This window comes from Euprymna scolopes, chromosome 14 (genome assembly GCF_053919585.1).
Source record: "Euprymna scolopes isolate OS-2025 chromosome 14, ASM5391958v1, whole genome shotgun sequence".
Lineage (NCBI taxonomy): Eukaryota > Metazoa > Mollusca > Cephalopoda > Sepiida > Sepiolidae > Euprymna > Euprymna scolopes.
In genome coordinates this window covers 79,586,948-79,602,477 of record NC_136495.1, presented here as the reverse complement: position 1 = coordinate 79,602,477, position 15,530 = coordinate 79,586,948, and the positions used below count along the sequence as shown (strand labels likewise).

General features: G+C 32.2%; 1 protein-coding gene across 2 annotated transcripts in view; it reads left to right on the top strand.

Annotated features, from left to right (window-relative positions):
• The window catches only part of LOC145293110 (chitotriosidase-1-like), an 89,538-nt gene that overhangs the window by 24,852 nt on the left and 49,156 nt on the right, over positions 1-15,530 (top strand). Inside the window, exon 1 of one of the 2 annotated variants that reach the window (XM_080139489.1) lies at positions 11,407-11,629. The exons of the other annotated variant lie outside the window; for it this stretch is intronic. Coding sequence (XP_079995615.1) covers positions 11,607-11,629 — 23 coding nt within the window. The 5' untranslated portion in view covers positions 11,407-11,606. Of the gene's footprint in view, positions 1-11,406; positions 11,630-15,530 lie in introns of those variants that run through there. 2 annotated transcript variants of the gene reach the window in all.

Genomic DNA, 15,530 nt, shown 5'->3' with positions numbered 1-15,530 from the left:
GTCGAAACCTACAAAATAATTATGATAAATCGGCTTTCAAAACTATGTCCTCCTATTTTTTTTCTGCCATTATTGCCCGTACATAGGTATTACTTTTTGTGTTGCACAGTCGTACCCTAACATGCTTGTAGAGCAGTGTAACAACTAGTTCACACATATGCTTAGGGTAGGTAGTTAAGTGTCTGCCTACTTCTCAGTGATGGCTCCAAGAAGGAATGTTGAGAAATCTCAGCCACACCACTGCACACTACCTCGACTAGTAGGCTGAACTTGACGAAGGGGAAGTGACACTTATGCCACTCTAATGATAAGTTCCCAACGGTGCTCCCAGGCCGAGGAAACTCTTAAAAGCCAATGGTCAGAATGGCAGACAAGGGCTGCAAGTTCACCATATGCTCCAGTCGTCTTGGATCCCCATGTCATTGGAAACAGCACATGCATTTGTGAAGAGAGGTGAAGAGAGGTGTGCACTCTGCCATGCAACATTGCGTATACTTGAAAAAAACACACACACACACACACCTCTGTGAAATTTAATCGTCACAATCTCAATAAAAGATCGATTTATATTATTGTAGAGAAGACTGATTGTACACCTTTTTTTAATGATTCAGAAAAATCTTCCGTAACATTTTAATGGGCCCAACATGCTGTAGATGCAAGTCTCGCAAAGAAACAGAGGAAAAGAAAGGAAAAGAACTTTGACTCTGCATTTTTACTTTTTTAACAAAAGCCATTTATTCTTAGTATTTCCAACAACACATTACATTGTGTTTGTCTCTGTTGTGACGTCACTTCACGCAGCCGGCTTGGTTGTTTGCATATCTTAACTGTTATGTGGCTGCTGCTACTGCTGCTAACATTGCTAGCGGCTTTGTTACAATCCTCACCCCCAATCGATAAAATTGTACATATTTATGCATTTTGTCAACAAAAAGAAACATCTAAACATTAGAGATAACGTTAATTAGAATTGCCCATGAAGTGAATGTTGTATTGTGGTGAGTGGAACTAGTTTAGAGAATAGATAAAAACAGCCCCATCTTTCCCCACCCAACTTTGGCCATGTGTCACATATTTTATATAATCTACATAATATTCTGCTTGTTTCTTGCTTAGTTAATCCTACGTTATGCTTTTAAAAAGGCCAAATACAATGTTTTTAAGGCCAAACTGCACCAGAAATGGCTAAATTCACAAAATTTGGCCTTAAAAAGGCCAATCTAGCAACCCTGGATAAGCATATGAGAGTGACTTCCCTTTGATGTAACCTTGTTTTCAAATATCATTCTAATAATATTTGCTCATTATTATAATGGTATGAGAAAAGAACTCACAGTAATTTCGATGTGCAGCAATTCTTCACCAAAAAAAGAAATCAGCGAAGCTTTACATAAAAAAAGGGAATATTGTATATGTTAGGTGTTATACGACTGCTGCTGCTGCTGCTAATCCAGCATTAGCGGCTCTGTTATTTGATGACTATTCTTATTCAGATCAGATCATACAGAGATGGCTGACTCAACACTCCTACCTGTCACACATACCCGACTCTAAACACTCATCATTTCAAATGTGACTGAATTCAGTGCAGACAGATTTGCGCTCATCGCTTTGACAACCATTTGTAGACTTACTTGCATATTTATCCACTTCAATCTATCCTTGCAGACTAATGTCCGCTTTTGCTAAAAATCTGTAGAATAGAAAGACAAAGTTTCATTCCAACATTTATAACAGCTTGATTGATTTTCTTGGTTAGTAAGCTTTTAATGTAACGCTACACTCATTTACATGTAAACACCCGGGATTCAACTTGCTGTAGCAGAGTACATCCAAGGTACATAAAACAAGTAATAGCTCGACTCCTATTTTGTAACAACTTTTTTTTCCGGGTCCTTTCCCAAATAAATTGTGATCGTGCTCCTTCTCTCTTACCTCTGCACTCTCAAACGTTGTTTCAAATGTTGTTTTCCACGTTGTTCTGAACGTTGTTCTGAACGTCGTTTCAAACATACTCTTGAATATGCTCTCTCTCTCTCTCTCTCTCTTTTTTATAGTCTATTTTTTTTTCTTATGGTGACGTCATTTCACACACGGCTCAGTATTTTAATATAGCTGTCATACACTTATCCCTGCTCTGTTACAATAAGAAAAAGGTGAGGGTTGTTGTTAAAAGAGTTTATGTGTTTGGACATAGACAAAATATTAGAGATATTCATAGGAAGATAAAAACTCCATGTGTGGATTGTATTGAAGTCTGGATGGGGCAGGAGTCATGCTGGATTATTTGTATTCACATCTTAGTCGAACCCATGGCCAAAAGTCTCGGATATCTTCTGTTCTGCTTCAAGAGAAGAGTTTTAGGGTTGGTTTGAGCCATGTGGGGTTGTTATCAGTCCAAAAACCAGTGAAGAGAAACAGATAGAGAGATGCCTTTATGTACTTCGTCACATGCAGGGAAGAAAAAAGGGCATCATCTAAAGCTGGTTTTGAACTCTATCATAGCAAGATAGAGTACTCCGAGCAGCTTGTGCCTAAATAAAGCCACAGTACTCCATTTTAGGACATATCTGGCTCTTATACTAGTAGCTTATTGTGTCAGAAGTGAGATACCTTTTGGAGTGATAGAATGATGTAACCATTTTTTCCGGTGATTTTGGCAACAGACTTCACATAGATCTTCCATTTCAGATCAGAAATGAAGATCAGGATCATTGGATGACAGAAGTGGATTGCTTATGATAAGAGATGCAAGAAATTATGGCAGAGTAACTTAGCTTATTTTAAAGGCGCAGCATTACTTGACAGCAGCGAAACCATGAGTTATCACTTTTTTACAGAAATGACGAAGACCAGAAAAGAAAGTCTAATAGATTACATCATCAGAGATGAGAGATAACAGCACTCACATCTAGCAGAGAAAATATGGTGCGTTTTTTTACATTGGGGACCTTTTAAATCAATGCATTTCAGGTGAAAACATTATTACATACTAACATATGACGATATTAGTATAATTTCCAAAAATTAGGAAAAATGATCTAGTAGAAAAATAATTACAAGTAAAAATAAAATTTATCAAATTATAGAGTTTTATTGTATTTGTTTTAATGTGGAAGAGTTGTGCGACCAAAGCAGTATGATAAGCAAGGGAGATAACTCTTGATTTAAATTGACTTAAATTAATCTTTAAACACGATATATAAGAGCATAATTGTGTCTGAATTTCTATTTAAAGTACTTATAGCCTATCATCTACTGACTCATTTCTTTTTTTTTAATTTTTGGAATTTAGACTAATTTCACTATAACATAATACTAACATAATAATAATAGTACGTAATAATGTTTTCACCTGAAATGCGTTGCTTTAAAAAGCACCAAAAATACAAATAAAATTTGTATGTAGCAACAGGTTTGAAAAGATTATTTGTCAGAAAAAAAAATGAATAATTTATTGTAAAAGTATAAATAGAGGACAAGCTTATAAACGAAAACTTTATGATTCCTATCTTGAAATTTACGGCACAATCATGTTGATACACTGGTTCTTGTCGGATCACCAAACTTAAGCAATGCTGAACCTGATCAGTACCAGATGGGTAACCATTTGGGACAACCAAAACGTTGTACATAGGTGGAAGGTCGGGTCAGGTCAGGCCAGGTTAGTCCTCCTGCTTTCCAATGTTTGTATTGGTAACATACACACAAATTACCAGTCATATGAAACGATGATGGAGATTATCGAATTGCATCATTTCGACTGCAGTTGCAAAATGATGATAATGTAATGCTCTCTTTCATTTCTCACTTTTTTGTAATACCAGTACCAGCTGAGTGATTATCAAGGTGCTGTATATAGGTAGAAAGTCAGATTAGTCTTCCAGTTTTCCACTGTGTGTAGTTGTGGCATGTGCACACATTAACAGCCATATGAAAAGATGATGGAGTTTACCAAAGTCTGTCATCTCAACTGCAGTCGCAAAATGATAAAAAAATGATTGTAATTAATTTAATTTTTACCATGGCTTCCTTGATTTAATTTTTACCATGGCTTCCTTAATTTAATTTTTACCATGGCTTCCTTGATTTAATTTTTACCATGGCTTCCTTAATTTATGTTTACCATGGCTTACCCAATTTAATTTTTACCATGGCTTTCTTAATTTAATTTTTACCATGGCTTCCTTAATTTAATTTTTACCATGGCTTCCCCAATTTAATTTTTACCATGGCTTCCCTAATTTAATTTTTACCATGGCTTCCCTAATTTAATTTTTACCATGGCTTCCTTATTTTAATTTTTACCATGGCTTCCTTAATTTAATTTTTACCATGGCTTCCCTAATTTAATTTTTACCATGGCTTCCTTAATTTAATTTTTACCATGGCTTCCTTAATTTAATTTTTACCATGGCTTCCTTAATTTAATTTTTACCATGGCTTCCACAATTTAATTTTTACCATGGCTTCCTTATTTTAATTTTTACCATGGCTTTCCCAATTTAATTTTTACCATGGCTTCTCTAATTTAATTTTTACCATGGCTTCCTTAATTTAATTTTTACCATGGCTTCCTTGATTTAATTTTTACCATGGCTTCCTTAATTTAATTTTTACCATGGCTTCCTTAATTTAATTTTTACCATGGCTTCCCCAATTTAATTTTTACCATGGCTTTCTTAATTTAATTTTTACCATGGCTTCCTTAATTTAATTTTTACCATGGCTTCCCCAATTTAATTTAATCTCAGAAAGACATCATTCACTCTACATCCTTACTCGTATATAACTCTAACCCTTACTTCATTTCACACTTGAGCGGCAGAGTGTAATCCTGAAAAATAAACAGATACTGATTTCTCATAGAAGAGACGTTGCAAGGATATCTTTGCTCTATCTTTATTCTCATGGTACGTGCTCGATTAAGCTTCACTCTAGTAAATCATTTGTGGTAAACACCCAACTAGCTACAACCACTATCAGTTTATTTCATTACTCTCTATCCGTGTCTTTATATGTGACAGACTGAAGAAAATGTTATTTCAAATGTGTGACAGACCAAGGAAAATGCTATTTCCAACGTGTGTGGCAGATAGGACATATTATTTCAAATAAAGTTTGACAAACCAAAGAAAATCACATTTTTGAGTCAACCCAACCAACATCAAGCAAAATGTCCACTTGGCCTTTTAGTTAAGTGTTCTGATATTACACTTCACCTTTACTGTTCGGTCAGTGGAAGAGAAATCCTTCTCGACTAAGACACTTTTGATTTTAGTTCCTACCATTTTGAGGATCTGGATTTTCTCCACATTAAAAACCGACCTTGTGTTTAACTCTGCACTTGTGGGGAGGCAAGTAAATAAGAACATTTTCATGCTTATTTTCTGCGTGAACATTGAATGCCCAATGGAGAGAACTTGAATGTCTACTAGAGAATCTGAGTGCCTAAATACTGTCCTAGAGTGTCTATATTTCTCTTTACAGAGGTTTGCTAGGACAACCTGGCATGCGGATACTTGCCCCTACAATAAATAAACCCTAACTAAATATTCAAAATAATATAATATTCAAAGCACAAATAAAATCCCCCCCCCTGTATGGCTATCGTACATTAGCTTCAACAAAAATTGGTGCACCGTCTCTGAAAGATGTTGCCTATAGTAACAGTATTACTCTATCAGACTAGATGAATTCTTGTCTTTGAATTCTGTAAAATTAAGAGACTACAAGAAAGATATACTATAATGTAATTAACTGGTCAATCGTTGCCTCCGTTCAGTCTAAAAAAACAAAGGATACTCCCTGTAAAAGCAGCTGTGCATGTAATTGTGTGGCAAGGGTTGTGCAATCTTCAACCATACCTGAATCGGCACTGCTTGAGTCCAGTAGCAAGACGACTGGAAACAATTCCAAGATAAGTAGAGAGCACATACAGCACCTGGAAGTCCCAAATGGTCACCCATCCGATACTGGCCAAGCTCATTGTTGCTTAACTTTGGTGGTCTGACGAGAACCGGTGTGTCAAATGTGAATATGCCATATAACTGGTCAATAAGTGAAAGGAAAATTAATGTTCTTAACTTCTTTACTAACTCAACATTTGATTTGGTAAAGGGAACTTTAATTGAAGATTCGAATATCTGTGTATCTCATATAGGAAGGGGGGGGGGCTTGAACTGTGAGAGCTCTGACTGAAGGAAAATAAAACAAACCAAAAAAAAAGCATAGACATTTTCATAAAACTCGACCCTGTAGTTTAAAAATTACTGACCTATATTAACTCAGTAATCTACTTTCGGGGGCAGCTCAAATAAGGAAGTATATTTTCAGGGTTTTTCGTGATTACGTCATATGAATGTTATTTATAAGACTTGTTTTAGTAATGCAATATGCAGAAATGTTAAAGTTATCCACTTTAAATTCATCTGAAATCAATTGTAAAAAGGTGAAAATTCTGAATCGTAAATTAGAATCACATTATTCAATTCATTATTTTTACTTATATATAAAAGGCATTTTGCGTGTGTCTGTGTGTTTGTGAGTTTGTTCCCTATGGACTCTGAAATGGCTAGAACTATTTTTTTGAAATTTCACACAAATGAACTTTATGTGTCTGAGAGTGTTCTTATATAGGTTTTGTAACAGAATGCCTCTAATAAGTATCAAAAATAGTATTTATAAAACTCGCTATATCTGTCTTTCTGTCTGTCTCCATATTTTCAAACTCTATCTCCTCTGAAACTAAAAGTTCCAGAGCAGTGCTAGGGGCCTCAAATGATTGGACTTTTTATGGACTGTTCTTTTATGAGTCTTTAGCCGGTTAAAATAGTTTTTAAGGGGTCAAAAATGAGTCAAAATTAAAAAAAATCATAATACATTTTAATCAGTTCATCTGCATGTCACGTTGGTACAGTGATAACGTCACCAGCTTTGAATGCTATAGTTTTGCTTTCGGCTTCGATTCCAGCTGATGGCACCCAAATACTTTTTTTCTTTTTTACTTTTGAAATCCCAACTCTATAATAATATATATGAAATCTGGACAAATTAAAATATCTTATTTAAGCGTATTTTACAACCGGGCAAAGCCGGACGCCCCCACCCCCACTAGTCAATAATAAAAATAATCGGATTAAAGAAAGAATTCCGATTTTGACCAAAGTTAACACTTTAATACAGCCTAACATCGCAAGTGCATTTGAGAAGTTTTATCATCGCACAAGCAGAAGGGTCTGGAGTATAAAATCAACAATGAGGTCTTTGATAAAATAAGGATGTTGTCGAAATGAATGTTTCTGTTTAGAGCACAACTGAAGCATGTTACTTGACTTTTGCATTTTAAACTTTAATTCAAAGAAATAAAAAAAAATAATTTTATAAAAAAAAAAAGAGCAGCGTAGACTACAATGTATTGTGGACTAAGTCACTGCAGGGAGACATATGAAGCTTCCCTCCTGGTGCATCGCAGTGAGTCCTTGACTAAAGAAGATAATCGTTTTGATTAAAAAATGGGTCATTTCACTGATTTCGATGACAACAAAAGTATTGGAAATGTAGAACATTCATTGATCCTTATACAATCCCTGGCAACGCCGGGTCTCCCTGATAGTTAGTTATATAATGGATTGTCGGTATTCTTGTCAATGCTGTATAAATGAACAGCCTGAAAAAGAGATGGAGAAAAGATATTTTATTGTATCTTTAGATCTTGCACTCTTCCATTGCCGCAATGTTGCATCTCTGTGCCTGTTTTACAAGTATTTTAATAGAATGTGTTCTGATGACCTGATAAGGTGTGTATGTATGGTAGGATAGAGGAGGTAGGGTAGATGAAAAAATAAAGAAAGAAAAGGCTAAGAAAAAAAAAGCTTTAAAGAGTTATCGTATTCCGTTAGTCATGGAAATTTTCAGTATATATTCTTTAGAGAATAAAAAGAAATTCCAATCGATTTAACCAATTACACATTCTATATGTCCAAATAACAATTTCAATAGCAGACAAATGGTAATTGCAATTAGTTTTAATGTTCAAAAAAGCAGAACAAACGTTGTAAAATGTATGGAATCACAGACGTGCACTAATAAGTGAAAGAATGAAAGTTTAAAGAATTATCCTATTCAGTTAATTATTCAATTATCCTATTCAGTTAATTATTGAATTATCCTATTCAGTTAATTATTGAATTATCCTATTCAGTTAATTATTGAATTATCCTATTCAGTTAATTATTGAATTATCCTATTCAGTTAATTATTGAATTATCATATTCAGTTAATTATTGAATTATCCTATTCAGTTAATTATTAAATTATCCTATTCAGTTAATTATTGAATTATCCTATTCAGTTAATTATTGAATTATCCTATTCAGTTAATTATTGAATTATCCTATTCAGTTAATTATTGAATTATCATATTCAGTTAATTATTGAATTATCCTATTCAGTTAATTACTGAATTATCATATTCAGTTAATTATTGAATTATCCTATTCAGTTAATTATTGAGTTATCCTATTCAGTTAATTATTGAATTATCATATTCAGTTAATTATTGAATTATCCTATTCAGTTAATTATTGAATTATCCTATCCAGTTAATTATTGAATTATCCTATCCAATTAATTATTGAATTATCATATTCAGTTAATTATTGAATTATCATATTCAGTTAATTATTGAATTATCCTATTCAGTTAATTATTGAATTATCATATTCAGTTAATTATTGAATTATCATATTCAGTTAATTATTGAATTATCCTATTCAGTTAATTATTGAATTATCATATTCAGTTAATTATTGAATTATCCTATTCAGTTAATTATTGAATTATCCTATTCAGTTAATTATTGAATTATCATATTCAGTTAATTATTGAATTATCCTATTCAGTTAATTATTGAATTATCATATTCAGTTAATTATTGAATTATCATATTCAGTTAATTATTTAATTATCCTATTCAGTTAATTATTGAATTATCCTATTCAGTTAATTATTGAATTATCATATTCAGTTAATTATTGAATTATCATATTCAGTTAATTATTGAATTATCCTATTCAGTTAATTATTGAATTATCATATTCAGTTAATTATTGAATTATCATATTCAGTTAATTATTGAATTATCCTATTCAGTTAATTATTGAATTATCCTATTCAGTTAATTATTGAATTATCATATTCAGTTAATTATTGAATTATCCTATTCAGTTAATTATTGAATTATCATATTCAGTTAATTATTGAATTATCATATTCAGTTAATTATTGAATTATCCTATTCAGTTAATTATTGAATTATCCTATTCAGTTAATTATTGAATTATCATATTCAGTTAATTATTGAATTATCATATTCAGTTAATTACTGAATTATCATATTCAGTTAATTATTGAATTATCCTATCCAGTTAATTATTGAATTATCCTATCCAATTAATTATTGAATTATCATATTCAGTTAATTATTGAATTATCCTATTCAGTTAATTATTGAATTATCCTATTCAGTTAATTATTGAATTATCCTATTCAGTTAATTATTGAATTATCCTATTCAGTTAATTATTGAATTATCATATTCAGTTAATTATTGAATTATCATATTCAGTTAATTATTGAATTATCATATTCAGTTAATTATTGAATTATCATATTCAGTTAATTATTGAATTATCATATTCAGTTAATTATTGAATTATCATATTCAGTTAATTATTGAATTATCCTATTCAGTTAATTATTGAATTATCATATTCAGTTAATTATTGAATTATCATATTCAGTTAATTATTGAATTATCATATTCAGTTAATTATTGAATTATCATATTCAGTTAATTATTGAATTATCATATTCAGTTAATTATTGAATTATCATATTCAGTTAATTATTGAATTATCATATTCAGTTAATTATTGAATTATAATATTCAGTTAATTATTGAATTATCCTATTCAGTTAATTATTGAATTATCATATTCAGTTAATTATTGAATTATCATATTCAGTTAATTATTGAATTATCATATTCAGTTAATTATTGAATTATCATATTCAGTTAATTATTGAATTATCATATTCAGTTAATTATTGAATTATCCTATTCAGTTAATTATTGAATTATCATATTCAGTTAATTATTGAATTATCATATTCAGTTAATTATTGAATTATCATATTCAGTTAATTATTGAAATAAAATAAGTGTAGGAATGAAATGAAGACGAACTTACACCTTTACCTTTATTATAAGATATGTAGGGGAGTAGGATATATAAATACCCCAATCCCGTTACAAAAGAATACTGTTGCAATCAAATCTCTTGATTGTCTGTTTCCAGTGTTGCAGACCAGGATATAATACCCTAGCTCGCCACAAGAAAATAATGAAACGAATGGAATCGAAGGAAACAAAGACTCAATTGATGGATAAGATAAACGTCGTTTATTTGCTGTTGAAAGAATGAACGTTTTAGTTATAACATGTGTTCATGTCCGCGCGAGTGTAACCAATGTTCGTTACGGGACTGATGTTGTAGCAAGAATAGGAAATGTGTTTTCATCTCAAGTTCGGGTCACTATCGTTTGTTCGCGCGTGGGAAGAGAAATAAGTGTTGTAGTGAAAAATGGGAATGATAGTCCAGCGTGTAGACAAAGAAGAGGATAGAGAGTTGACATCAGTTAGTAGTCAGCTACGCGAAGGTGTTCTCAGGGACCAGTAGTAGATAGAGAAAGAAAGAGTGGGAATGTGTACATACGGTCTGTTAGCTAGTGCCCCATAAATCGTAGTAAGTGGGCGTGAGGTATGCGTGTGCGCGCGCCGAAACGGCTAGCGCGCCAACCAGCCACCTAGGAGGCTAGTCTCGAAAAGGAAGAAGCCGGTTCTTACTTTCTCTTTTATACTCGTTTCCGGTGGTCCTTTGCGCATGTGTATATTTCCTTAGAAAGCGGAAGTGACGTCGTCCATGTGTGCATTCGTGTGCGCGTGTGTGAGTACATATGTGTGCGTTAGCGCGTGTGTATATACACGTGAATGTGAGTGTATGTACGCGAACGTGAATATGTGTACATGTGTGGACATGGGCGCCTATGTTTGTGTGCACGTATGTATATGACATAGCTTGAAATGTGAATGTGTGTTTTTGTGTGAGACTTGAATAAGGCTCGTACAGATAATATTTTGATAGGAAAAATATAAACCTAAACTGTAAAATTAAATGCAAAACAAAAATGAAAGTATAAATACTCCCGGGCAACGCCGGGCCGAGACAGCTAGTTATTTATAAAGTATCCTTTGTTTATATAGTGGGAGTAGTGGCTGTGATTAAATTGAACGTTTCATACTTTCAAAATGATAAAAAAAACACTGTAAAAATATATTTTATATCCTGCTTGTAATGGGCACAAACAACTTTCAGTTTGACAAAGGAAGGTCAAGGCTGGTTGAATGCATGATTGAATCGGATACGGGAGAAAAAAAAAATTCACTTATAAAGTACATTTCTTTACATCAAGTCATTTTTTTAGAGTGAGGAAAATAAAAAAAGAAATATTGAATTTTTTTTCAACAATCGTCTTTCAGTATGAGACATTTTCAAAAAGCAGGGTAAGTTTTTAACTTACATTATTTTAGCTGATGATTTCATTTGAAAAAAAAATAAATAAATAGTGGGATTGGCTTTTACAATGGGGCGTGAATCCCTTTTGTCTTTGAGCAAAGTGTAATATCGATTTCGATTCTACACTTCGTCTTTTATGTCCTCAGTCAGTAAATAACTAATCCTTCAAGACCGAGAAAATTTTGATTTTTATCCCAATCCAGAATGCCCTTTTTTGATAAGTTGAATTTTCCTCACATTAAAAACTGACCTTGTGTCTAACTTTGCCCTCATCGGGAGACAACTAAATAGAAACACGTATCATTGATATTTTGCTTTTGTGGTAAATTAAAATAAAATGTTAACTGTTTTGTTGAGCTATATTAACATTTCTGTATTATGTTAACATTTTTATATTGTGTTAACATATTTATGTTATGCTAATATCTTTGTTATATTAATTTTTATATTGTGTTAATATTTATATATTGTGTTAACATTTTTATGTTAACATTTTTATATTGTGTTAACATATTTATGTTATGCTAATATCTTTATTTTATATTAATTTTTATACTAGCAGGACCTGTGGAAATTCCACAGGGGACTTATTATATGTAATGTATTGATGTTGGCATTTTCAGTATAAATGAAGACGCTCTGATATTATTGTAGCTTTTTTGTTAAAACTGCAAAAGTATTTATCTAAGCTAGCATGAACGCCCGGCAAAGCCCGGTCGTAAAGTATGTTTAAATATGACATTTTAATTCTTGCAGATTTTGTATATATGATTATAGAGTTAATGTTCTATCGATTTTTATATATTATAAAGTTGTGATTTCAAAAATAAAAAAAGTATATTCATACGACTTGGGTGCATTACCTTGAGTCGAAATCGAAATAAAAATTTATGAATATATATATGTGTGTGTGTGTGTGTGTGTGTGTGTGTGATGATTGCTGCATCTTTCCAGATGATATATAGTTTCTTCAGCTATAATCAAAACCAAAACTTATGAAGAATTCTTCATAAAATTATTTATGACACGAAATGGAAGTACATAACAATTAAACGACCCGGATGTAAACGTGACACAGAAAATAACACACATGCTATCGTATTTTTTCCTCAAACTGCCCGTTTGTGGAACGCAATACCGTTTGTCTGCTTCCCGGATGACTATAACATGTTAATAGTCATATATTGTGTTAACATTTTTATATTATATCAACATTTTTGTATTGTGTTAAGATTTTTATATTATGTTAACATCTTTATGTTATATCAAATTTTTATATTGTGTTAGCATTTTTATGTTAACAGTTTTATGTAATGTAAAATGTTCATATTACGTTAACATTTTTATCTTACATAATATTTTTATATTGTGCTAACCTTTTTATATTATGTTAATTTTTATGCCATGTTAGCCGACATTTATGTTAAATTTTCCTTTATGAAGACAAGCAAAAAAGTACTTATTATTGGTGCAAATAAGAATGGATATTAAGTTCAGTCTATTCAATCAACTTAGAGGAAATTCTATCACAAACGAACATGTGATAGACCAAATAAAATGATATTTCAAACTTAATGTGACAGACTAAAGAAAATTCTATTTCAAACTTAAAGTAAAGCGCGACAGAGCAAAGAAATCACATTTTTTAGTCAATTCAACTAACATTTTAGACGTAACATTGGGTTTATTATCACAATGAATATACACATTCTTATAAAAGTTTATTATTTAGTTTGAAAAATATTGGCCTATATTCACTAGGTCATCTCTTTTGAAAAGAACTCAAATAATAAAGAGTGTTTTTCTTGTTAGAACATGTTAAGTGGACTTATGTCTGCCAAGTTCAAAATTTTTAATTTTGACCCTCTAGCAGCTATTTTTACCAGCTAAAACCAAATTGAATTTGTTCTATAGGTCCAAATACTCTATGTATGAAGTTTCAAGTCTGTAGACAAAAAAGTAGTTTGGTAAGGACTGTTCTGCACACACACACACACACACACACACACACACACACACACACACACACACACACACACACACACACACACACACACACACAAGGTTATTTTTATATATACATATAGATTGGGAATATTCTTGCCAACACTGTATAAATATTATGATTATCTCAGTGATCTCAATTTAAGACACCTGATATTTTATATTTCCTTGCCGGGTAGTTTGACATAAGGTTTGGAGAAGTCAATACATGCAGTTTTGTCTGTCAGTATTCTTCAGCAAGGGGCGCCTCAGGCAATTAGCAATACCCTAAGCCTGGGAGTGTGAACTTTCTAGAACTGAACAAAATCATACCTTAGTTTGACAACAACAAAGCCACTATCGGGTCTGATATTTTGCAATAAGTACTAGCAACACATATTCTTACAAAATATTAGCTCTCCTTAAATGAGAACATCAGAATAATAAGGCTTTATATATATATATATATATATATATATATATATATATATATATACAAACAGGGAGACCTGCAGTGCCCGAGATTGAATGATGATCCATGAATGTTTCACACTCCCATATTTTTATTGTCATTGAAATCAGTCAAATTGCACATTTTTCAATCAAATCGATTGAATGCCTGTTCTAGTTGGGAATCCATTGAGGTGCACCGGAAAGAAGTTTCACGTGTCTCCTTGCAGTGGCCCATTATTTCCTCAAATGTTCAAAACTGTTGAACGAGATCTGCTGAAGGTATGTCTAGTATCATTTGGATTATTTGAACTATTGTTTTTATTTTGTTGCAGTGTTCATTCTTTTCTCGAAATCGAAATGCGTTGTGTTGTTCCTTGTTCCAATTTGATTCTTCAGTGTCTCTTTCTTCTTTGCGACCGTGTCATTGTTTCATTATTTTTCCAGATCTTATTGTCAGCTTTTTCTTGCTGCCATTTTCCATCACATTTTACGTTTTCTATGTTGCTAAGACCCTGCTGTTCGTATAACTTCTTTTATAGTAAGAAGAATTAAGATACAAGAAATTCTAGAAAATGGAAGTTTATTGAGAGAAAAATATTAATAAGTACAAGTAAATTTACAATTCTTTATGAAGGAGAGAGGCAGCTATATTAACCTAAGTGATAGATTGATGGATATGCAAGTAGATCAGCACACATTTTAATGTGCAATTCCCCACAGTTATTCTGTCATATTTTTTGTGACCATCCGTTTCAATTGGGGTCTCTTTAAAATTTAATCATTTTTTCCTTGCTTTTGTCCCATGTGACGTCACATCCATGAACCCTCATTTGCATGCCACTCTGAACCTTGCTTTTTGTCTGACCTCGCCCATCAAATCTCACTCTAGTGTCAGATGATTCTAGCATACACATTGAGAACTTTATTTCTCACATGGGCAGGGTCATTGTGACCGTACTCGTTCACCTATGTTAAACTCTATACTAGAAAATTCCACTAATTATTCAACAATTTTAGATGTTATTTTTATATCATTTCGGCTGATGTAACTTTTTGACCTTCCAACAACAACAAAAACAAAGATTTTTTTCCCCTTTTATAAGATCCAGTTGGACATATTCTTATATCATCGTTCTGGTTCTTGGTCCTCTTTTCTGTACATGTAGTAGCATGCGGATATCTAATGATCCCCTAGTAATGTCCAGGACCAAATCGATATCTTTAGGGTATGTGTTCGACTGAGCTCCAATCTATGGTCCCTCCTTATAAAATGTTCACAACAAATACTCGTCAAACCAAAACATCCACTAACAACTTCCCTCCCACTCTGTGCCTAAAACTAAACGAAAATTCCATGAGCAGAATTTTTTCCTCAAACTGCCCGTTTGTGGAACGCAATACCGTTTGTCTGCTTCCCGGATGACTATAACATGATCGTTTTCAAGTCTAATG